At 47.5% G+C, this 24,457-nt stretch overlaps 1 protein-coding gene across 2 annotated transcripts in view; it reads left to right on the top strand.

Annotated features, from left to right (window-relative positions):
- Window positions 1-3,282: 3,282 nt before the first annotated feature.
- The window catches only part of CDH1 (cadherin 1), a 91,549-nt gene continuing 70,374 nt past the window's right edge, over window positions 3,283-24,457 (top strand). The window contains exons 1-2 of one of the 2 annotated variants that reach the window (XM_082606991.1): window positions 14,286-14,518; window positions 15,422-15,536. In XM_082606991.1, the coding sequence (XP_082463117.1) occupies window positions 14,471-14,518; window positions 15,422-15,536 (163 nt within the window). In that variant the 5' untranslated portion in view covers window positions 14,286-14,470. Of the gene's footprint in view, window positions 3,496-14,285; window positions 14,519-15,421; window positions 15,537-24,457 lie in introns of those variants that run through there. The other variant, XM_082606992.1, reaches the window with a different exon arrangement.

The following is a 24,457-nucleotide window of genomic DNA, read 5'->3' as shown; positions in this document are numbered from 1 at the left end:
CCAACCCAAGGGATAGAACAAGAGTACCCATGGGATCCTTTTCTATCCCAAGCCCCTACATCCCCAAAAGATAACCAGTCTTCTGATGTTTGTGCTTTTCCTTCCCTTGCTCCTTTTGTATAGTTGATACATATATACTTAGGGTTCAAATAATATATTGTATACTTGTAGTTGTTTCTAATCTTTATAAAAAGAGTATCATGCTGTATGGAACCTTTTGGAACTAGTTTTTCCATTCAGCATCATATTATGAAGATTCATTCATGCTGTTGTGCATAGCTGCAGTCCATTCATTTTTTTCATTGCTATGTATTCGTCCGTTGTATGAATATATTTCATTTTAAAAATCCGTTATCCTGTCAATGGACATCTGGATTTTTTCCAGATTTTTACTATTATGAAGGATGCATCTATGAACATTCTTGTACGGGTATCCTGCTGCGCATGTTTCTGCTGTTTTCTCTGGTTAAGGGCTGAAGAATGGACTCTCTGTGGCCTGGGGTTTTTGAGTGTTCAGTGTTACTGGGCTCGTACATGTTTACACTCTCACCAACACATCAAAGGAATGCGGTTAATGCATGTTCTCTGCTATCCTACGTTAAGTTAGACTTTTTAACTTCAGCAACCGAATGAATGGGAGGCTTATTTCTCAATACTTATCCTTTCATTCCTTTCAAACTTTGTACCAGGTGCATGTATTACGTTCTCAGATAAATAAATAAAATTCAGTTATATGTTTGTCTGAAGAGACAAAGGTTGGATATAGCTCAAAATGTCAGCTATGATGAACTCTAGGGTAACAGGTGATCTTTATTTTAATTTTTCTTCTTTTTGCTTATCTCTGCATTAATTTTTTCTACTGTGGCTATTTACTACTTGTATAATTTTTTTAAAGAAAGAGGGAAGATACATGGTGCTCAACATCAGTCATTAAGTAAATACAAATGAAAACCACAGTAAGATATCACTACACAACTGTCACAATGGCTAAAATTTAAGATTGCCCACACCGCCTGCTGGAGCAGGTGTGGAGCAACTAGAACTCTCATACACTGCTGATGGTGTGACAGCATGGCATAGCCACTTTGGAAAAACAGTTTGGCAATTTCTTAGAAAGTTAAACATATGCTAACCATATGATTCAGCAATTCTTTTCATAGGTATTTACCCAAGAAAAATGAAAACATATGTCCACATAAAGACACATGAATGTTCCTAGCAGTTTTATTTATAATAACCCGAAACTGGAAACAGCCCAAATGCCCATTGGCTGGTAAATGGATAAACAATTTGTGGTATCCATACAATGGAATACTGCTAAGCAAAAATGTATATACAAAACAACACATTCAGTAGATGAATCTCAAAAGTATTTCTGGAAAAGGCAAAACTATAGGGACAGAAAAGATCTCAGTGGTTGCCAGGTACTTGGGTGGAGATTTTGTCCTCAAAGGGCGCAGGGGAATTTTTTGGCATGATAGAAACTGTCCTATATCTTGAGTATAGGGGTCGATAACTGTTTGTGTCTATAAAAATTCACGGAACTGCACACCAAAAGGGGTGAATTTTACTATATGTAAAGCATACCTCAGTGTTTAAAAATGGGGGAAAAAGGTTCAAACAAAGAAAAAGAGGGCTTGAGATCTGTGAATTCTGGGCCGTGACGTGAGGAAAGGGGGTTTCCCTTGCATTCCCTGAATCAGCAATTTGGAGAACCTCTTTAAAATCTGAGGCCTGATGCCTGAAGCTCTGTCTCTGACTTGCTGGTGACCTTGGGCAAGTACCTTTCCCTCCTGGAAACTCAGTTTCTTTCCCCAGAGAGGTAGAGGAATGGTCTGATAATCTCCAAAAAATTCACAAACATCTATTGAGCTCTGACTCCCTGCCAGGCTACCCACAAAGTGTTATATATGTTCTTTCAAATAGCAATAATGTTTTTTAAAAGTTCTGCATGGAGCATTTAGAAGTATTTAGTGCTTTGCAGGTATAAGTTCATTTATCAGTTCATTCCTCACACCGCTCCTAAGAGGAAAGAATCATTGTTACCTCCATTGCATTAAGGAGGAAACCTAGGCACCTAGAGGTTACATAACTTACCAAGATCAGCACAGGCCAGTATCCATAGGACTTGAACCCAGCCCTCTCCCTCCAGGGCCCAAGCTCTTAACCATCTCACAAAATCAAATGATGCTTCTTAGGCAAGATTTATAACATCATCAGTGTCTGGGTCAGAAAGGACCTTGCCTTTTATCTAGTTCAGTTTTTTAACTGCAGGTCTCCAGAAGTTAGTGAGGCTTCACATCTATTCACCGGGTCAGGATTGCATTTTTAAAAAATGAAAAAGAGTGAAATAGAGTAGAACACAAGAAATCAGAATATATCAGAGTATACTGCACATAGGAAAGTAAGTGTTGTCTTGTGAAAATTCAGTTTCAGTGTGTGTGTGTCCCAGCACGATGTAAATGGGGGCCTGATTGGAAAAGTCTGAGTAACATTGACTGATCTGATTTATTTTACAGAGGCTGAGACTGAGGCTCAGAGAGGGGAAGCCAACTGCCTAAGGTCACACAGCCAGCCTAGAGTCCAGTAGTGCTGGCTCTCATGGTACTAGCCATTCAATCATTTATTTATTAATTCATTCAGTAGATATTTACCTTGGCCTGCTCTGTTCCAGGCCCCATGCTAAGCACCAGGAATATAGTGACAAACAAGAGGGACCAGGCCCTGTCCTCCAGGGGCCTGTCTCCTCAGAGGAATAAAAAGCAGCTGATATGGTACATAATAGCCACCCCTTATATATATTGCTTATTCTGTGCCAGACACTGGTCTGAACATGTACTAGCTCACTTGATTCCTAGATAACTCTACATGGGAGGTTCTATTATTAACATCATCAAACCCACTTAATAGGTGGGGAAACTGAGGCACAGGGTCAGTAACTTGCATATAGCTGGTAAGTGGCAGAGCTGAGATTTGAGCCCAGACAAACAGCCTGCCTCCAGAGTCTGTGCTCTTAAGCACTACCCAATTCTGCCTTTGGGGTGGTTTTGCAGTGTAAACCACAGCACAGCAACAAGTCTCACCAGGGATGGGATGGGGGAAAGAGAGGCTCACAAGTGGGGAGAATTTATTGCAAACTTGGCCCCAGTATCTATCCATAGCCAGGATATTTTGGGCTCTCGGCTTTTTAAATTTTATTTTTATCCTTTTTAAAAATTTTAGGTCATACCATGACTAAGTTCTGTCTACTAAGAGGAACATCTGCAGGGAACCCAGCCTCCAACCCCAGCCCCAGGAAGCACAGACCAAAACTTGGCATTCAGAAGAAAGGAAGTGGCTTTGGGGGCTCCAAGCTGCACTAGAGCTCGCTGGCTGGCTCTTGAAAGGTGGAACTCTGCAGAGGAGCAGGGTTCCTGCCCCAAGGAGCAGGCTCCAGACAGACCATGCCTGCCACCATTTTGAGCTCCTTGGTCAGAGAAGACCACGCTCCCCTAGGTGAGTAGCCTCCTCCTGATGCTGAAGGATCATGATGTAGCTTGAATGTTAGTTTTTTTTTTTTTTTTGGCTGTGTTGGGTCTTCGTTTCTATGCGAGGGCTTTCTCTAGTTGCAGCGAGCGGGGGCCACTCTTCATCGTGGTGTGCGGGCCTCTCACTATCATGGCCTCTCTTGTTGTGGAGCACAGGCTCCAGACGTGCAGGCTCAGTAGTTGTGGCTCACGGGCCCAGTTGCTCCGCAGCATGTGGGATCTTCCCAGACCAGGGCTCGAACCCGTGTCCCCTGCATTGGTAGGCAGATTCTCAACCACTGCGCCACCAGGGAAGCCCTGAATGTTAGTTTTTATGTGCCCAGCATCTCTTTGCTCTTCTCTAGGTGACAGCACCATCATTTTTCTTTAGGGAACCACACCTCCCCTACTCTTAGTCCCTGTGGTCCCAGAAGGCTGACTCCTCTTGCATCACTCCAGGGCTGGACACATGACCTAGTCTTGGCCAATCAGAACCACCTAGCCATCTCTCTGGCCACAGGATTGGTTCATGTCTGCACATGAGCCAAGTCAAGGCATAAAGGTGAAACCTGAGGCTTTTGCTATACCTGTTGGAAAAGTCTGGTACTTCGTGGGTGGGATTGCTAAAGTGGTAGGTTGGCAGCCTGTCTCTGCCTTGATAAGAGAATCCAAGAAGAAAATCAACATAGATGAAAGCAAAGACAGAGCAAGACAGATCTGTGATGATGTAATTTGACTGCCTGGAGCTATCCATGCCTGAAGTCCATCCATCATGGACTTTTTAGTATGTGAGCTCCCAGATTCCTTTTTTCTGCTTAGGCACTTATGTTTCCGGCATTTATAACCCAAAGTGATCAATACGAATGCCAAGACACAGCATGGTAGAGGGGAAAGATCACTGGACAAGAGTCTCAAGGTTTAGGTTTGAGTCAAAATTTCACTATTTATTACATTTTGAAACCTCCCTGTATTTCAGTCCCTTCACCTGTGAAATGGGAACGGTATCATTGTAATACGGTGCTGTGGTGGGAAGTCAAATGAGCATGGGTGGGAAAGTGCTCTGTAAAAAGCGCTTTATGAACTCTAAAGCTCCATACACAAAGGGGCAGCCTCTGATGCACATGGTATTCAATAGGGAAGGGGATCCAGAAGTGAGCAGTTGCATTTATGCCATGTCCAGCCTGCGGCATGACATCTGATAGGTGTTTTAACCTCCCTGAGCCTTGGTTCTTGTCTTTGGAAAAATGGATTCCTTGGTGTCACTTGGGGGATTTGCAGACTGGATCAGGTGACTCCCCTGATCTTTTTATTTATTTATTTATTTATTTATTTATTTATTTATTTAGGGCTGTGTTGGGTCTTCGCCGCTGTGCGTGGGCTTTCTCTAGTTGCAGCGAGCGGGGGCTACTCTTCGTTGTGGTGCACGGGCTTCTCATTGCGGTGACCTCTCCTGCTGTGGAGCACGGACTCTAGGCTCAGGGGCTTCAGTAGTTGTGGCATGTGGGCTCAGTAGTTGTGGCACATGGGCCCAGTGGCTCCGCGGCATGTGGGATCTTCCCGGACCAGGGCTCGAACCCGTGTCCCCTGCACTGGCAGGCGGGTTCTTAACCACTGTGCTACGAGGGAAGCCCCGACTCCCCTGATCTTAATTAAAACCCTGCAGTGGCTCCTGATTGCTCTGGAGACACAGTCCAAGCCACTGACCATGATTAACACAGCCCCCTCCCCCAACCCTACAGCACACACTCTCCTTACCTGCCTGTTGGGTCTAATCTCCCCGCCTCTTTCTCCTCCAGCTAGACTGAACCGCCTGAAAATACTGAGCCCTCCTCCCACTGGGAAAATACTTTTGCCTAGGTTCTGCCAGGAACACTCTGGCTAACTCAACTTAGATGTCACTTCCCCGCAAAGCCTTCCCTGAGTCCCTTGTGCCTTCCCATCATGGACCTTGTTAATCTTGAATCATTATCACCAGGGCTGTCCTCCAGCCAGGGTCACTGATATAGCAATTCTATTGGCTAAAATACGGTACTGAAGTTTTTCCATATCAGTTGGTAATCAGCTGCTTCCCTGAGTCCCTCAAGTGCCCCCCAAACCCCCAGCCCCTCCCACACGCCAACACCTCCTCACCACCCAACAACCAAAAGGATAAAGCCTGGCACAGCAGGAGGCCTGGGGAACCCTACCCTGGCGTTAATGGCTGGTGTTCATTTTGTTTGGCCTGGTACCCATGCTTTACCTATTGTTAAATATTAGTATCATCCTTGCTTATTGCCCTGGATTATAAATACCTGGTTCCCTTGTCTGTTTATTGCACTAGACTGAAAGCCCTCTCAGGGCAGGGAGGCACCTCCCTCACCAGCAAAACACTAGGCACAGCTGGGTACCCAGTGATTGTTTATCAAATGAATGAATGGATGGATGAATGAGTGGATGAATGACTGCTGCCTGAAAAGTTGGAGAGTCTCTCTAGAAAATTATGGGCAGCCCCATCCTGAGTCTGGACTCCGGAGTTTTCTCCTAGGCCTGCAGTGGAAACCTTGCTCTTTGCCCAGGTTTTATTGCTCTGCTGGTCTCCACCCCTGCAGGAAGTTCTCTCTCTCCGACTGCCACAGTCTGGCTCGAGACTGGTCAGCTTTATGTTCCCTTCCTGCAAAACTTGGACTCTCGCTGAGAACTGCTGGGCCTAGAAAGACCAAGATGCACCACTTTCATGAACCCACAAGTAGGTGAGCACACACGTGTACACACACACACTCACACAGTGCTCACTGACTCAATCTCAAGACGTTCAAAGTCATAGTTTTTAGAGGCAGAAGAAAAATAAAGGATCCTTACAGGCCAGCTGAGTCATTTTACAGACAAGAAACTGAGACTTAGGGAAGGAAAGAGATTCAAGTGACAAGGTCAGTTCCCTACACTGTGTTCTAGCTACCCCCTGGAATTTGGTACATAAATAAATAAGTTGTTTGTCACTAAATTTCTTTGACTTGGGGCCGGGCTGAATTTGGCACAGAGTGATTTCATTGGCTGCTGACCCTGGAAACGGTTGGTCTTGTCCAACCTGGACGCAAGACTGGAAAGAGCTTTCTCTCTCCATCCCACCATGTGGACAGGTCCTTGGTTCTGAGAGGAGGGATGAGGCCTTCTCTGCTCGAAGTTGGGAGGCAGGAAGCACAGGTCTGTGGAACCTTATCTTGAGGTTCTGTATTCTGTAGCTATTCTGTAGCGCCTTATCTTGAGACACCAGGTACAAAGGTATCTGTGCCAAGAGAGGGCACCCAGCCAGCCATGGAGCCCCATGGCAGCGGGCTCCCTCTCTTTCAGTGAGTCTAGGAGAGAGTGAGAGTTAGGTTGGAGGAATCCTGCTGCCCACGCACTCAGGGACTCAGGTATTCCTCTCAGTAAAAACCCCAGCGCCTGAGCATCGTGGAATGTGGAAATAATAATAGTTAATGTTTATTTAGGACTTCTAGTCTGCCACATTTACTTAAGTTATTTCGTGTAATTTCCACAGCCACCCAACAAGGTAGGTGCTATTATTATCCCCATTTATACAGATGAGGAAATTGAGGTCCAAAGATGCTTTAAAGTGACTCATTCAAAGGCTTAGAACTAGCAGGTAGAAGAGCAGGATTCAGACCCAGGCAGCAAGGCACTAACATCTGTGCTGGGAACCATTTTGCCATACTGGTCTTGGAGCCAGAGCACCAGCCTCAAGCTTGCCCCTGCCATGACCTGGCTGTTCATCTTTCTGAGCATCAGTCGCCTCCTCTGCAAAATGGGGAGAATACCTTTTGCTCTGTGGGCAAGTTGGAGGACCAAGTGATTCGACCCAGGACCCAGCCCTCTGGGTTCCAGCTCTTATCGTTAACCCCAAACTACCCATCATGTACTGGAAGCTCCAGCCTGGCTGAAAAACCAGTAGTTCAGGCTATGCTCTCGCCATCTTCTCTTGGCTACCCCGGGGTCTGGAATTTCAGTTCAACTCGACAGACCATTTCTTGCTAAATTAAGCAAGGTTTGCCTCTCATTTCAAATGGCACCTGGAAATAAAAGACTGCCCTGATCTCAGCAGTATAGCATGGAGATGAAGAGGCTTTGAACCCATCAAATTCCAGCTCTGTCACTTAATATGTCACCTTGGGCAAATCTCTTTACCTCTCGAGCCTCTGCTTCTAGATCTGTAAAATGGATGTAATGAGAGCACCCAAAGGGCTGTACGAAGACTGATACTGCTTAGAGTATCGTGAGCTCCAATAAATGGTAGCTATCACTTTTATCACACACTGTATTGTAATTACTGGTATTTAGCATGATGCCTGGTCCTAGTTAGCATTCAGTAAATATTTAATAAATAAGTGGATGAATGTTTACCTGTCTGCATCCCTCACTACCATATGAGCTTCTTAAGGGCAGGAATCATATTTTGTTTATTTCTGTGTCCCCATTGTTGAGCAGAGTACCTGGCACATAGGGACGCTTAATAAATGTTTCCCTGATGAGATAATGGATCTGGACAGCCATCATCCATGATTCTAAAACCACAAGGTGAAAGGCTGATGGAGAACTTGATACTGGAAAGATCAGCTGACACCAACTGAATCTTAGTATCCTAAAAGTGAGTCAGCCAGACAATTTCTTGCTTCCTGATATGATGCTATAGGAAGTACTCAGTACCAGTTATGAAATTTTTTGCCTAAAAAAATTGAATTTGAATCAAATCAAACCTCTAGATCTAGTTTACGTGACATATGGGAGAGAGCAGCATGGTAAGTGACACCATGAGGTTGCATTTGATCAATATACAAAATGCAAGATATCCAACAGGACAAATGACCAGGTATCTTAAAAAATAAATGCCACTTAAAAACAAACAAACTCTGTAAATCTGGAATTATATCAAAACAGAAACAAACAAAAGGGATCTGTTCATTTTCTTGATTGTGCTGATGGCTTCACAGTATTTGCATAGGCCAAAACATCAAACTGTATACTTAAACTTGTGCAGTCAATTATACTTCAAAAAAGCTGGACAAGGGTCTTCCTTGGCGGTCCAGTGGAAGACACTGCATTTCCACCGCAGGAGGCGCAGAGTTCATCCCTGCTTGGGGAACTAAGATTCTGCATGCTGCGCAGCACAGCCAAAAAGTTAAAAAAAAAAAAAAAAAAGCCGGACAAAAAAAGATGGGGAGACTTTTACAAATATAAAGAGACTCAAGGGACATATAGCCCAGTGCAAAATGTGACTCATGCTTGAATCCAGATACAAACAAATTGTTTAAAAAGACATTTTTTAGCCGTTAAATAATATTGAGGAATTGTGAATTTTTTAATTTATTTTTATTTTTATTATTATTATTTTTTTGCGGTACGCAGGCCTCTCACTGTTGTGGCCTGTCCCGCTGCGGAGCACAGGCTCCAGACGCGCAGGCTCAGCGGCCATGGCTCATGGTCCCAGCCGCTCCACGGCATGTGGGATCTTCCCGGACCGGGGCACGAACCCGTGTCCCCTGCATCGGCAGGCAGACCCTCAACCACTGCGCCACCAGGGGAGCCCAGGAACTGTGAATTTTATTAGGCATTATTACTTAATTGGATGATGGTCATGTTCTCAGAGATGCAGACTGACATATTTACAGGGGAAATTACGTTATCTGGGATTTGCTTTAAAATGGTCTGCAAAAATAAAAATGCAAGGGTACATATGTATTGGAATGCCCAGAATGGAGCCACCAAATGCTAGCGAGGATGTGGAGCAACAGGAACTCTCATTCATTGCTAGTGGGAATGCAAAATGATGCAGCCACTTTGGAAGCCAGTTTGGCAATTTCTTACAAAACTCAACATATACTTACCATACAATCAGCAACCATGCTCCTTGGTATTTACCCAAAGGAGTTGAAAACTTACATCCACACAAAAAACTGCACATGGATGTTTATAGCAGCTTTATTCATAATTGGCAAAACTTGGAAGCAACCAAGATGTCCTTCAGTAGGTGAATGGATAAATAAATTGTGGTACGTCCTGACAATGGAATATTATTCAACGCTAAGAAGAAATGAGCTATCAAGTCATGAAAAGACATGGAACAACCTTCAATGCATATCACTAAGTAAAAGAAGCCAATCTGAAAGTCTACATACCTGCAAAAGGCATACCAAAAGTTTTGCCTTTTCCAAAATGTCATGTAATGTGATTCCAACTACATGACATTCTGGAAAAGGCAAAACTTTGGAGACAGTAAAAAGATCAGTGGTTGACAGGAGTTTGCGGGGAGGGAGGGATGAATAGGCAGGCAGGGCACAGTGGATTTTAGGGCAGTGAAATGACTCTGTATGGTACTACAATGGCAGATTCACATCATTATGCATTTGTCCAGACCCACAGAACATACGACACCCAGAGTGAACCATAATGTCAACTATGGACTTTGGGTGATTATGATGTGTCAGTGTAGGTTCATCAGTTGTAACAAATGTACTGCTCTAGCGGGGGATGTTGATGGGGGTGGCTATGTATGTGTTGGGGAGAGGGTATTTAGGAAATCTCTGTACCTCCTACTCAAATTTGCTGTGAACCTAAAACTACTTTTATTTTTTTTATTTTTATTATTATTTTTTTGTGTGTGTGGTACGCGGGCCTCTCACTGTTGTGGCCTCTCCTGTTGCGGAGCACAGGCTCTGGACGCACAGGCTCAGCGGCCATGGCTCACGGGGCCCAGCCGCTCCGCGGCATGTGGGATCTTCCCAGACCAGGGCACGAACCTGCATCCCCTGCATCGGCAGGCGGACTCTCAACCACTGCGCCACCAGGGAAGCCCCCTAAAACTACTTTTAAAAAAATAGTCTTAGGTTTTTTTTTTGTTTTAAACTCAGGGATGAAAATGTGAAACAAGGGATGAAAATATGAAACAATATGAAACAATCATACCAAATATGATTTGGTACAACATTCACATGTTACAAAATTATACAAATTGCAAAAAATAATTGTTGGCACTAGATGATAGATACATGATGTTTCATTATAACTATTCATGGTGTGCATTATACTATTTTTCCTTGTGTTTGAAATAAAAATGTTTCTTGCAGACGTGAGTGGCTGAGCTGCAAAGGGCGGTACCCCTATCAGTTACCACATTTTAACAGGAGGCTGAAGTGGGATATCCAGTTCCCTCCTCGGCGTGCTGGCAGGCAGCCCGGCCCAGGAGAGGTGTCAGGAGCCCCCAGGAGCAACTAGTATGGAGCCTCCTCTCCCCACACAATGGGGAGTCTGATCTGGCTGCAATCCCCAGCAATTCCACTTTCCCTGAGATTCCTCCCCAGCCGGCTAGGGGGTTGGGCTCCTCTTGGCTGAGGCTGGGGGAGGGGTGCCCCTCCCAGTCTGAGTGCCTTTATTACCACCCCTTTGCCAGAAGATGAAAGGAGCAGGACTGCCTGGGGAGTTAATCTTTAGCCTCCAAGCTGACCAGTTGCCAGGACACCCAGGAAATGAAAGTCATCAGAGACACACCCTGCAGGCAATAAGGAAATCTGGTGTTGGTCATGCCAATGACGGAAGCCCGGTTAGCACCAGCGGTAGTAGGGTCTGTCATCCACCTAGAATGGTACCTGCAAGGCCTCCGTTCAACATTTCTTTCCCTGGTTAATGCCTGAAATTCTACCATTAACACTGGACTGGCCCTCAGAGAGAACTCAACTTCCAAGATTTTGATTTTTCTTTCCCCGAGTTGAGAAGCTAGTGAAAGCAATGGACCTTACCACCTGCACCAACAGGTTTGCTAACAATCTCAGGGGTTTCACGACCACTCACGCCATGAAGCCCATCCGTAGACACCAGGTTAAGAACCCTGGGCAGAGTTTACTGGTTCCAAAGATTTCCTTCCTTTGAAAGAATTATGCCCCAGAGCTCTCTTTATTTTTTTTTATTTTTTTTATTTTTTTATTTTTTTTTGCGGTATGCGGGCCTCTCACTGTTGTGGCCTCCCCCGTTGCGGAGCACAGGCTCCGGATGCGCAGGCCCAGCGGCCATGGCTCACGGGCCCAGCCGCTCCGCGGCATATGGGATCCTCCCAGACCGGGGCACGAACCCGTATCCCCTGCATCGGCAGGCGGACTCTCAACCACTGCGCCACCAGGGAGGCCCTCCAGAGCTCTCTTTAAAATGCAAATGACCTTGGGAAGGTCTCAAAGACTAAACAGCCCCCATGAAAGAGTTTTTCCAAGCAGAGGCCAGAGATAGCCTAAGAGACTTTAACTGCAGGGCTGGGAAAAGGAGAGCCTGGGGGTGGGGAGGCTCCATGGGGGCTCACAGTTTTGCTTGGAACTGGAAGGCGAATGTATTGAGCCTAGAGTGCTAATAGCTAACTTCACGGAAGCGCTTATACGAACTTTGTGAATTAAGTGCTGCCAACATCCTCATTTTATGGGTGAGGAAACTGAGACTGGACACGCTACCCAGATAGTGGCAGAGCAGGAATTTTAACCCTCCATCAGCCTGAGATCAGGCAGCAGAGGCTCACCTTCACCTGCTCATTTGATCCTCACAACGAGGTATCCTTTTTTGATGGAAGAGGTAATTGAGGCAGTTCACTGAGGGCCACACAATGCCCTGTCTCTGCAGGAAACCCCTGTGCATCCTCTGTTCACCCTGGCTCACCCTGGACCGCTGAGGGCAGGCAGCCCTTCCTGGCCCGCTCCCTGGAGCTTGGAGAAGGGCTTGCCGAGAAGTCTGAAGCGAGCTCATGCCCCTAACTGTTTTCTAAGATGCTTTTTATTGAATTATCAGAGCGTAATGGAGGAGTCGATGAGAGCCGCTGTGGAGTTACAAGGCCAGGGCTTGCTGGGAGGAGGAAAGCAAAGCCCTAAAGTCTCCCTGGGCCGAGTGATGGTATAAAACATGAATTTTTACATAACTGAGGGGAAAAAAAATAAACGGACAAGCCGCTCCATGGGGGAAACACCTCTTTCTGTATTTCCATTTTCTTGCTTAATGCACTGTCCTGCAGGAGCCTCAGTGGGAAAGGAACTACTGGAGCCTTTTCCCTCAAAGTCTCCTGGTGGGTTGAGGCAGAGAGAGAGCCAAGATGCAGAAATCCAAATGGCCTGGGCGTGTGCTCAGAAACCCATTAAAATGGAGGGGACAGGTTGGGGGGTGGTGGCTGGGCTGAGCTGAAACAGTGTCTTGGTTCAAGACAGTGCGTCTCCTCTGGAGTTGAGAAAGTAGCCTCAATGGGCTCAGATTCACTTTTAGCTCTGGGTGAAATATTGTAAACGTGGTCTTCCCCATGAGCAAGGGGGAAAGGGGGTGGTCCGTTCCAAAGAACAATCTCCACACCCAACACTTACTGAGCAGTTGCTACCAGGCAACAAGCACTCTGCTTAGTGATTTTCTTATATTAGTTCCTAAGGACCCATTTATACAGATGAAAATACTGACTTGCCCAAAGTCACACAGCTAGTGAGTGGCTGACTCCACACACTGTAGTGCTTTTGTTTGTTTGTTTGTTTCTTGTTATTGTATTTTTCCAGCTTTATTGTGATATAATTGACATATAACATTGTGTAAGTTTAAGGTGTACAAAATGTTGATTTGATACACATCTTGCAAAATGATTACTACCATAGTAACTAACACTTAGCTAACACATACCTAACTCGTAGCTAACACCCCCATCATATCACATAATTACCATTTCTTTTTACACGTGCTGTAGTTCTGATCATGATTCAAGGGTAAAGGGAAAGATGGTGTCCATTGCATGGGACATTGAAAGAGTTATTTGCAAATGAAAGGTTTGGGTGATCTCTTCCAGTCAACATTAAAGGACAGATTGAAAACCGCAGCTCCAGCTGGCGATTTTGTGGGGTCACATGAGGTGAAGTTAATAGAATAGGAGCTCTGGAATCAGAGGGAGGTGGGTTCCAGTCCTCTATCACTTCCTACTGGCTTCAAATTCTTTATGCCTCAGTTGTCTGTCTATCAAATGGGAATAATAACACAGCTCTTGTGTTTTTGTTTTGTTTTTTCGGTACGCGGGCCTCTCACTGTTGTGGCCTCTACCGTTGCGGAGCACAGGCTCCAGACGCGCAGGCTCAGCGGCCATGGCTCACGGGCCCAGCCGCTCCGTGGCATGTGGGATCTTCCCGGACCGGGGCACGAACCCGTGTCCCCTGCATCGGCAGGCGGACCCTCAACCACTGCACCACCAGGGAAGCCCTCTTGTGTTGTTTTGAGATGAGATTAAATGAGATGGTTAATGTCATGCTTAGCACAGAGCCTGGCACAGTATCTTTTAATGCCTGGCACCTATTGTTAACTATTATTATCCCTCACCTCTGTATCGAGCTTTTGTGGTGCAGCAAACATTGGTCTTATTAATTGTATGACAACTTCACAACAACACAGGGAGGCTCGGTGATTATTATTCCCATCTGGAAGGTGGAGAAACAAGCTTTGAAGGGCGGGGGCGGGGGGCGGTGTCCCGCCCAGTGAATTGATTTGCAGACTCACGAACCGATGGAGACCTGAAGTTAAAAAGAAGTAATTAAAGAGTAAAATCCTTTCTGGCCCCAGGTGTTAGTGAGCCACCGCAAGGCTGGTATTCAAACCTGATGGTAATAGGAATCATGGAGCCCTACCCCCTGCTCTGACTCTACAATCCGGTCACCGGGTCGGCATGAGGCTGGGGGGCGGGATCGGGGGCGGAGCGTCCGCCCAAGCCAGCGGAGGAAGCCCGAGGCCTTGCCGCGCCGCTCATTGGCTGCGGCCGGGCAGGTGCATCCTCAGCCAATCAGTGGTGCCGGAGGCGGGGCCGTCGAGGCTCACCTGGCTCCCGCGGCACTGCCCAGCTCAGTGGCGTCCGGAACCCCAAAGCACCTGTGAATTCGCGGAAGTTCTGCCAGACTCGAGCCTGGCCCAGCTCTGCCGGACCCTACTCGACCCCCGCCCGGCCCGCCATGGGCCCTCCGTGCCGCAGCCTCTCTGCGCTCCTGCTGCTGCTGCAGGTACGTTGGGTCCCCTGACTTTGCAGGAGACGCCCTCCGGACCCACCAACCGCACCCCGCACCCCGGCCCCCAGCCCCTTCCTCTCTTTCGTCGTCCCTTCCTCTCTCCTGTCATCCCCAGTCCCTCTTCTTCCAAGAAAGTTTGGGTACAAAGGGCCTGAGTGGCCTGGAAACTGCGCCGCGCTCTGGATTCCACGGAGAAGGGAGTGGGAGCGGGTGAGGGTGAAGGGCGAGCGCGGCTTTGCCCACTGCCTCCCGCAAATGCCTGAGGTGGGGGGGCGCGCCTCACTGCAGCCTCCGGGGACCCGGGTGGGCTAAGGGCGGGCAGCGGAGGGCATGGAGTAGGGTGGGCGTTGGGGTATGGGATAGGGGAGCCCTGGTGCAAGTCCGGGGGGAGCCGGGAGTAGTGGGAACAACCTCTGAGGTAAGGAAAGGGGAACCAATAAAGAAGGCACCTGCCCTGTAAAGAAAGGGCGGTAAATAGGTATGGGGACGTCCCCGGCACAAGAAAGTAGGGTCAAAAGGGGTTGGAACGCCCCTCGGTCTGAGGAACTGGGCTTAAGAGTGGGAGCTCTCCCGGTGTAGGGAAAGTGGAATTTGGAAGCGTAAAGTTGCCTCCAATGAAATTAAAAAGGAGACTGGAAGGAAAGGGGTGCTAGGTCTGGAGAAGGTGACCCAGTAGCCGCCTCTCCTGGGAAGTCCTGAGGGCTTGGCGGCCACAGGTTTCCGAATGAAAGAGTTTGGCGTGGCTGCCTGCCGGGGGGGATGGGGATGGGCATGAGGGTGGGTCATTTCCACAGTCCTGGCGCCGGGAGCGAGGGAGGGGAGGCACTGTTGGTTTCGGTGTGGGCGGGAGGGGACCCTCTCAAGTCACCCGGGTTCCATATCTTTCTCCTACCCTAGGTCTCATCGTGGCTCTGCCAGGAGCCGGAGCTCTGCAATCCCGGCTTTGGCGCCGAGAGCTACACGTTCACCGTGCCCCGGCTGCACTTAGAGAGAGGCCGAGTCCTGGGCAGAGGTGAGGGCGCGCCGCAGTTGTCCCTGAGCGGGGTGGGGTGGGAGTGGGAAGGTCCGAGAAATTGCGCTCCCATGCCCCTGGGCTGCACTGGGCGGGCCCCTTCTTCCCTGGCTCAGGTGACACCCCTTTGTAATTTACACAGATGCAGGGATCTAAACTTTTGCCATGATAGAGCAGTTGGGGTTGAGGGGGCTATCTTGTATGGTTGACTTAGTTATGGGGGGCACTTATTAGAGGCCTTCAGTGTGTCTCATATTGTCCTGATCACTTTCTCTCTCTCTCTCTCTCTCTCTCTCTCTCTCTCTCTCTCTCTCTATATATATATATATATATATATATATACACACACACATAATTTTTCCAGGGCTACTGATTTTTTTACTTTTTAAAATTTTTGGCTGCATTGGGTCTTCACTGCTACGCAAGGGCTCTTCTCTAGTTGCGGCGAGCGGGGGCTACTCTTTGTTGTGGTGCGCGGGCTTCTCATTGTGGTGGCTTCTCTTGTTGCAGAGCACGGGCTCTAGGCGCGCGGGCTTTAGTAGTTGTGGCACGTGGGCTCAGTAGTTGTGGCACGTGGGCTCTAGAGCGCAGGCTCAGTAGCTGTGGTGCACCGGCTTAGTTGCTCCGCGGCCTGTGGGATCTTCCCGGGACAGGGCTCGAACCACTGTCCCCTGCATTGGCAGGTGGATTCTTAGCCACTGCACCACCAGGGAAGCCCATCCTGACCACTTTGAGACAGTCTATCATTTCAGGCTGCAAAAACCTGATGTGTGGGAAGAGGGTGGGGGTGGGTGGTAATTCCCATAGTACAGATGAGGAAATGCTCAGGAGGGTGGAGCCCACTTGCCCCAGGTTCAGCAGAGCAAGAATATGAGCTAGGCTCTGACTCCTAGGCCCCGTTCTGCAATATCTCTGGGATGACTGAGGAGCCCTCTCTTAGTCACCAGACTGTGGCTTTTGCTCATAGAGATGAAAACATTTTGATACAGGTACCATTCCCCCAAGGAATAATGGTGTGTGTTTGTGTGTGTGTGTGTGTGTTTTTCAAAAACCTGGTAGCTCTGACTCAGGGAATGAAAACGGACACAGTGTGCCTCTGGGTCTTATCACTGTGATAATCAGGATTCTAGAGTTTGCTTTGTTTCACTTCACTGTTGCCCAGGAGTGAGAGCAAGGGAATGTTGGTTTCTCTTCTGGTTTCACCGATTCCCAGGTGCTTATTTCCTACCAAAGGACCTTTCTCCTCCCTCTTGATTTCGTTGATAGGGCAAGTATCATAACAATAAAAGAAACACTTTTTGAAATGAGGAATCACCCACAATTCCCCTAAGGCAATTCACTGTTTATTCTTCCAGTCTTTGGCCATGTGAAAAATCTACAGCAATCATGCTGTTGTCTGAATTTTTTTTTGAACTTTGAAAGTTGTTCCAACAGTAGGAGACTTTTTTTTTAAACAGAGAAACTGAAGCTTGATTGATTAAACATATTTGCTTTTCTTTTTTTTTTTTTTTTTTTTTTGCTGTACGCGGGCCTCTCACTGTTGTGGCCTCTCCCGTAGTGGAGCACAGGCTCCGGACGCGCAGGCTCAGCAGCCATGGCTCACGGGCCTGGCCGCTCCACAGCATGTGGGATCTTCCCAGACCGGGGCACGAACCCATATCCCCTGCATCGGCAGGCGGACTCTCAACCACTGCACCACCAGGGAAGCCCACATATTTGCTTTTCTGAGTCATGTCTGTGTTGTGTGTGGAGCTTTCTATTGGGTCAGAAAGGAAGTGTTGTCTGCCTGGTTTTGCAGTGGGTCCACCATTACTCGGCCAGTCTCTGCTTGATGTTCTGCTGGGCCCCCAGGAGTGATTGAGGAGATATAGGGATACTTCATCCCTACCCCTGGTATTTCACACTCCAGCAGGTTGCTAAGAAATGTCCCAGGACCTGCTTAGAGAGCATTGTGGGACATGGGCACTTAGGTGGCAGAGTGTGGGTGCCCTGGGGTGTTCTGATGGGTATCAGTGGGCAGTGAAGTCTGGCTTTTGGGAGGAGGCAAAGTTGACTGAACCTTGAATTCGGGGCAAGGGTTAGAAATGGTGTGTGCATCTGTGTATGAGGTGTTACAACACAAGTGTTGGTCACTTTGTTTTCCTTCACCAAGACATCTGGTAGCACCAAGGGTGGGTTAGTCTAGTTTTTATTCCCACCACCACCACCACCAAGCTTTTGTATCTGACCAGTAATAATATTATTACGTGTTAATAATAACATAAATATTATTATTAATAGCCCCTCCTATTCGCTTTTGAACTAGACTCTGGGACAAGTGCTTCACATCTTTTACCTCATTGAACCTTGTGACGGTGGGTTCCATTGTTATTTCTATTTTGAGATGAGGAGACTGGAGCATAAGGCAATTTCTTGATCTGCTCAGGGAGCCACAGCCGGTCTTTCTCCCATTCTTTACGCTTCTCAATAATCTCAAAAAAAAAAAGAAAGAGGGTATTTGGGGAATTTGTGTCCATCGTGAAATAGGCATCATCTTCTCTATGTACCCTGGAGAGCAGAGGTGTTGATAGGGCAGGACCCTGAGGGGGGCTGGTGGTGATGGAGGTGGGCCAGACCTGGTGCGAAGTGGAAGGGGCCTATAGCTGGTAGTGTTGGTGGGAGAAGTATCCTCTGGAAGCCGCTTGTGTGGCTGGTTTCAGTCCCCTTTATGTCCACATACCCAGCCTCAATCAACAGATTTCCTGACATTTAATTTTTTTGGCCTTTTTGGACTATGGCGTCTCCTACCACTCCAATGTGGAATCAGATGAAAGTGCCCTTCTGGTAAAATCACATATGCGATCTCAGGGAACTGGCTTTGTGATTTAAAAAGGCAGCCAGGATTTAGGGAGGTGACCTCATTCTCTTGGGACAGTCCAGGAAGATGGAGGCATGCAACATTAGCACCAGGTTTAAACATTGGCCCTGTGGGGAATTTGCTGCTTGGGAGTCTGAGAACAAGGAGCTTATTGCGTTATGTCCACAGGTGGCTGAAGAGTGTCACAAATAGGGTTTTGATTAAACTTAGGGGATCTTGGGGTGGTTTTCTGGGGTCGTTCCTGTGCCCTGTGAGATGGCTAACCTCACAGTCTCACTCAGCTTTGTATTTATTCCTTTGATTTCTCTCTACGTTTTAGAATGGAGAATGTACAAACAAACGACACCAAAACCACAACTGGTTCTTTAGAGTTTCTGATTATTTTCTTTTTTTGTTTGTTTGTTTGTTTAAGCACAAACTGGTTTGAAAAACCCAGGCTGTTAGACAGTTTCCAATCTCAGGATAATACTTGTGCACTCAGCTTTCAGTTGATTGAGGGGTGGGAAAAAAAGCAGGCAGGCTTTTTTTTTTTTCAAACCGATGGTTTCCTTGCTTTGCTTCCTCCTCCACCTGACCTTGGGCAAACAGGGCTTATATTTTGGGTTTGAGCTCTGATTGCTTGATGGATTGACCTTGCTCACAGGCGTCCAGCTGTAAGGATTAAATACACCCATTTCCTCCTCCTTCTAAAAGACGTGCTGAAAGGTGATGGAAACAGTATGCAGGCCCCCTAATTAAACTAGGCTTTATTTATTTATTTATTTATCTATCTATCTATCTATTTATGTATTTAATGGCTGTGTTGGGTCTTCGTTGCTGCATGCAGGCTTTCTCTAGTTGCGGTGAGCGGGGGCTGCCCTGGGGGCTGCTCTTCCTTGCAGTGCGGGGGCTTCTCTTTAAAGTATTTTTTTGCTTGTTAAGTTTTTTTCTTTTTTTCCTTGGCTGCGCTGGGTCTTCGTTTCTGCACACGGGCTTTCTCTAGTTGCGGCGAGTTGGGGCTACTCTTCATAGCAGTGTGCGGGCTTCTCATTGTTGTGGCTTCTCCTGTTGCGGAGCACGGGCTCTAGGCGCGCGGGCTTCAGTAGTTGCGGCACGTGGGCTCAGTAGTTGTGGCACATGGGCTCAGTAGTTGCGGCACACGGGCTTAGTAGTTGCGGCACACGGGCTTAGTTGCTCCTTGGCATGTGGGATCCTCCCCGACCAGGGATCGAACCTGTGTCCCCTGCATGGGCAGGTGGATTCTAAACGACTGTGCCACCAAAGAAGTCCCTAAACTAGGCTTTAAAAAACAAATACAGAAGCCTGCTTTGGGGTCACCTTACGTCATAGGATCCCCACTCCCTCACCCCTCCAACTCCTAAACATCACTCCCCTGTTACATCTGTGTCAAGGGTTGGTGCAAATCTCCCTGGGGAAGGAGACTAATGAGTCATTCTCGTGCCCTTGACTTTGTGTCTCACAAGGAGTGGCAGAAAACTCCTGAGCCCTGCAAGGCCATCTAAGGAAGGCTGGCACCTACTGCTTCTGTATGGGGCCTCTAGACCTGCCTATCCCCTCTGCCAGGTGTTTATGGAAATCCCTGTTTGCTTTCTGGGGCTTTTATTGGGTGAGGCTTTTCCTCCGAAATGCTCCTTCTAAGCCTTCCAAGCGTAGCCCCAGATAAGCCAGATGCTGAAGCAATCAGCTCTCACATCTCCCAGAAGCTGCCCAAACCCAAAAATCCCTAAGAGACACCCATCACAATCCAGACTTTCTGGGTTTCCACTCTGTCTCAACCCCCATCTTCTTTCAGGGCTGTAGGCTCTCAAGGAAGGGAATGGACTAGGGCTGGTCAGGATAGTTCCATGAGTATGAAACACCAGGTTTGAATTTCAGCTACTAGCTGTGTGACCTTGGGTAAATCACTTTGCTTCTATGAGCCTGTTTCCCATCTGTAAAATTGGGGGGGTGGGGTGGGCAATAATACTTATAGGTTTGTTGTGAGGATTAAATATGCATATTTGTTTATTCGTTTGGATTCTCTTGTCAACACACAAGAGTTGAGTTGAGTGCCTATTGAGTGTCAGCACTGGGCTGGACCCTGGGATTACAGTAATGAATAAAGCCGATGTGGGCTGAACATAAAGTGAGTGAGAAGGATGTTAAGGAAACAGGAAAGAGTCATTAAATGGTGGCTCATATTTCTTACGGACAGAGAAGGCACTCATATTATTTTCAACAAATGAATGAATGAATGAATATTTACTACCTCATACCTTGGCTTATTTTCTTCCTCTCAAACTGGCCTTGGGCCAGCGCTCAACGCTGATTGTAATTGGCAGGGAGAGCTGCGTCTGTTAGAACTTTCTAAGATGCTTGTGAAGGCTGCATGCCCAGCCAGTGGCTCTTGAAGCCAGACTATAGTGATAAGTGTGTCCCAGGGATACAGTGTACTTAGTGCTTCCCTCTGAAAGCCACGGAGGGCAGAGAGGGGAGACCTCAAACCCGATTCTGGAAATGGAAGGGCAGTTAGATATTTTAAAGTGTTTTTGTCTTTGGTCCATTTAAAAAAAATTGTGGTGTCCCTCCCTCTCCCCTCCCTCTCCCCTCCCTCTCCCCTCCCTCTCCCCTCCCTCTCCCCTCCCTCTCCCCTCCCTCTCCCCTCCCTCTCCTCTCTTACTGTTGTAAGTTTTCCTTTTATATGCTTCAGCTTTTGCTTGTTACTGTTGGGAGCATTTTAAGCCCCCTCTTTCTGCATTTTTCCTCTTCCCTTTCCTTCCTGTATCTACCTCAGTCCTCCACTCCCCCACCTTCCAAGGCCCAAGAACATTTAGAAGGTTCTTGAGTCAGACTGCCTAGATTGAAATCCAGGTAATGCCCGTTGCCAGCTGAGGGACATTGGCCAAGGACTTTCTAAGCCTTAGATTCCCCCTCTGTAAAATGGGCATAATAGTACCCATGTCACAGTGTGTATTAAGTGCCCAATGAATATTACATATTAAAACCCCTGGAGTATTTGGTGCCTTCTGTTTGAGACTCTCCCTTGTTTTACCTTTGGTTCAAACGTTTCCCTGTGCTCTCTCCCACCCGGCAAACCAGCCAAACCAGTTTCCTCACTCTCCCTGTTTCTGTGTTAAAGCAAACACTGCTCTGCAAACAGCAAACAGTGACTAGACCAAAGTGCCCTTTGCTAGGAAAGGAAATGCTGCGGTGTTTTCTTGCTTGCCACTGTGCACTGTGCTTGGGAAGGGCTGGAGTGGGGTTGTCTGTGGACTTGCCCATGAATATTGTTCAGAATTGGGGTGGGAGGAGTGGGTATGGTACAACTGGGTCCGGGTAGGGGGGTGCAGGAAATCAGGGTGACCTTGAACCTGGCAGCTTTGGCTTGGTTTTTAAACATTTCATAATACACATGGCTTAAGGGTGCCTGTCTTTTCCCCATTGCCAAAAAACGCTCCGCCCCGGCCTCTGAGACCATGGTTTACCCACATGGCTAAGCATCAAATCACCTGGAGCACTTCAAAAACCTCCTGAAAATTCACTGAGCTGCAGTCTCTGAAGGTGGGGTTCTGACATGGCATTTTTAAAAGCTCCCCAGGAGCCTGCTGCCACCTGATTCATCGTCCTGGACGACTCCAGTGGCGAGATCAGGAATGTTTGATGAATAAATACCCAGTGCCAGCCAGGGTGTGGACATCTGGTTGCCCATCCTGAGGCCAAGGGTCCAAGGGCACCCTTGATCAGGGAGGGATAAGGCCGGTCGACCTGCCGTGCCCGTGAAGGAGAGCTCTGCGGGCGCAAATTAGAGCAGACGGGGTGGAGATGAGGGGGTGCCCAGAGAAGCAGCCAGTGCTGGGGGCCCTCAGGGAGATTCCAGAAATTCTCTGAGACCCCCCCTCCCTCAATGACTAATTCCAATATGCTGGAGAATGTCCCTGGGGTGGGAAAATATTCAGAGGATGCGAGGACTGCTCAGTTTTACCCCCTGGATCTTGGTGAATGAGAGGACATCCTTTGCTGGGAATAGAGGAGAAAGTCGGAGCAAGTTGGGGAAGGAAAATTTATTCTTGGTTAGGAAAGTGTTAAGTTTGAAGGACCCAGAAGTGGCATCATCATGAGGGTATTTGGGAATTTCAGGTCTGGAGCTTGAGAGAATAGCAGGCACCAGTTTCAGTAGGAATTTGTATAGGACAGTGGTCTTTTTTCCTTAGTCTTGTGTCAGTAGATGCAGAGGTTTTACAGGTTCCCCACACACTGGAGGAGAACGTAATGGAAGGGCTATGCTGAGAGTATTTATTTGGAGGCGGCCAACAAATAAAAATACAAGTATTTGTTTCTAACCAGTGTCAGGAGTGGGGCCTGCAAAAGTGGGTCCTCACAGACCTGACAGCTTGGTGGCCCAAGACGGGAACTGTCATTATCTCCTACAGACTCAGAAGTTGGACAACTTGTCTGAGGTCGCCCAGCCAGGTAGTGGCAGAGCTGGACTTCTGTCTTCTAAAACCCGTGCCCTTTCCCACGCCCTCGACTGCCTCTTTGCCAAACTGCATCTCCAGTGAAACTAATTCACCTTTCTAAGGCGAGTTCCTCCTGCCCTTTGGAAAAGAGGTCTTTACACCTTTTGCATCTTGCTACTTTTAATTGTGTTGCTAGAATTCAGGCTTTTTTTTTTTTTTTTACCTCTGAAGGACCTCTTTTGTCTTTCTCCTCTGAGCTATTTTCAGCCTCTGTCCCGTTTGACTTTCACTTCCTAAAAATGCTAGGTGAACTGCACTTCTTTTACTTTCTTCTTTTCGACTTTCTGAGTCTCTGAAAATGCAATAATACTGGCATTCAAGGTGGGTTGGGAGGGAACCTGTCCTAAACAAACTCATGTTCCAAGTGGGACCAGCTTAAGGTATGGGCACCAGGCAGAGGTCTGGCTGTGGATCTGTCCACACTGGGAATAGAGGGAGCGTGCCCAGATCCCTGTGAGCTCAGATGTTACTGCTGGGAACTTCTGGGGGCGGCCTGAAGAGTTGAACCTGTTCCCGTGAGGAAAATAATAAATGGTGGCCAGCACAGGACCCCGTGGTTAACTGGCCAAGGTCTAGATAATAATTAATGGGCTTTGTAATTAGAAGAGCTTGTAACAATCCCCTTTCAGATTTATGATACCTGGGCAAGTTGAAGGCTAAGAAGAACACCTGTTTGTGTGGTTTGGCACTCAGACTCCCAGGAGAGTTTTCCCAAAAGACGTTTTTGAGTGTCTTCACCTCGATGTTGCAACAGCCTCCTTTCTGGTCTTCTTGCTTCCTCTGCCCCTCTGCCAACAGTCTTTTCTCCACTCAGCAGTCAGTGATGGTTTTTAAAATTTAAGTTAGAAAGCATCACTCCTACTCAAAATCTGCCAGTGGTTTCCCATTTCACACAGAACGAAAGCCAGTGTTTTCTATGACTTACAAGCCTTCCATGATCTGCTTCCCCGCCCACCTCCACCCCTTACCTCTTGTCCTGACTGTACTTAGAACACATCAGGCACATTTCTACCGCAGGACCTTTGCACTGGCTATTACCTGTGTCAATAATAGTTTCCCCCTGCTACCTGCATGGCTCACTCCTTTATGTCTTCACGTCTCTGCTCAAGTGTCACCCTCTCAATGAGGTCTTTCTTGAACACCCTATTTGAGGCAATAACCCTTTCCCCCTTCTTTGCTTTGTTTTCCTCTGTAGCTCTTCTCACCATCTAACATGTATTTCACCTGTCTATTGTCTTTCTCCTCCCACTAGAACAAAAGCTCCAAGAGGGGGACTCCCCTGGTGGTCCAGTGGTTAAGACTCCATGCTCCCATTGCAGGGGGCCCAGGTTCGATCCCTGGTCAGGCAACTAGATCCCTCATGCTGCAACTAATATCCCACGTGTCGCAACTAAGACCCAACACAGCCAAATAAATAAGTAAATATTAAAAACATAAAGCAAACAACAAAAAAACTCCAGGAGGCCAGGGGCTTTTGTCTTGTTGAGTTCACGGGCTGTATTGCACCTGGAACTGTTCCTGGCCCATAGTAGGTGTCAGTAACTATTTGTTGAATGAAGGAATGAGGT

This window comes from Mesoplodon mirus (assembly GCF_964341445.2).
Source record: "Mesoplodon mirus genome assembly, chromosome: 19".
Taxonomy (NCBI): domain Eukaryota; kingdom Metazoa; phylum Chordata; class Mammalia; order Artiodactyla; family Ziphiidae; genus Mesoplodon; species Mesoplodon mirus.
This window is presented reverse-complemented; position numbering and strand designations above follow the sequence as displayed.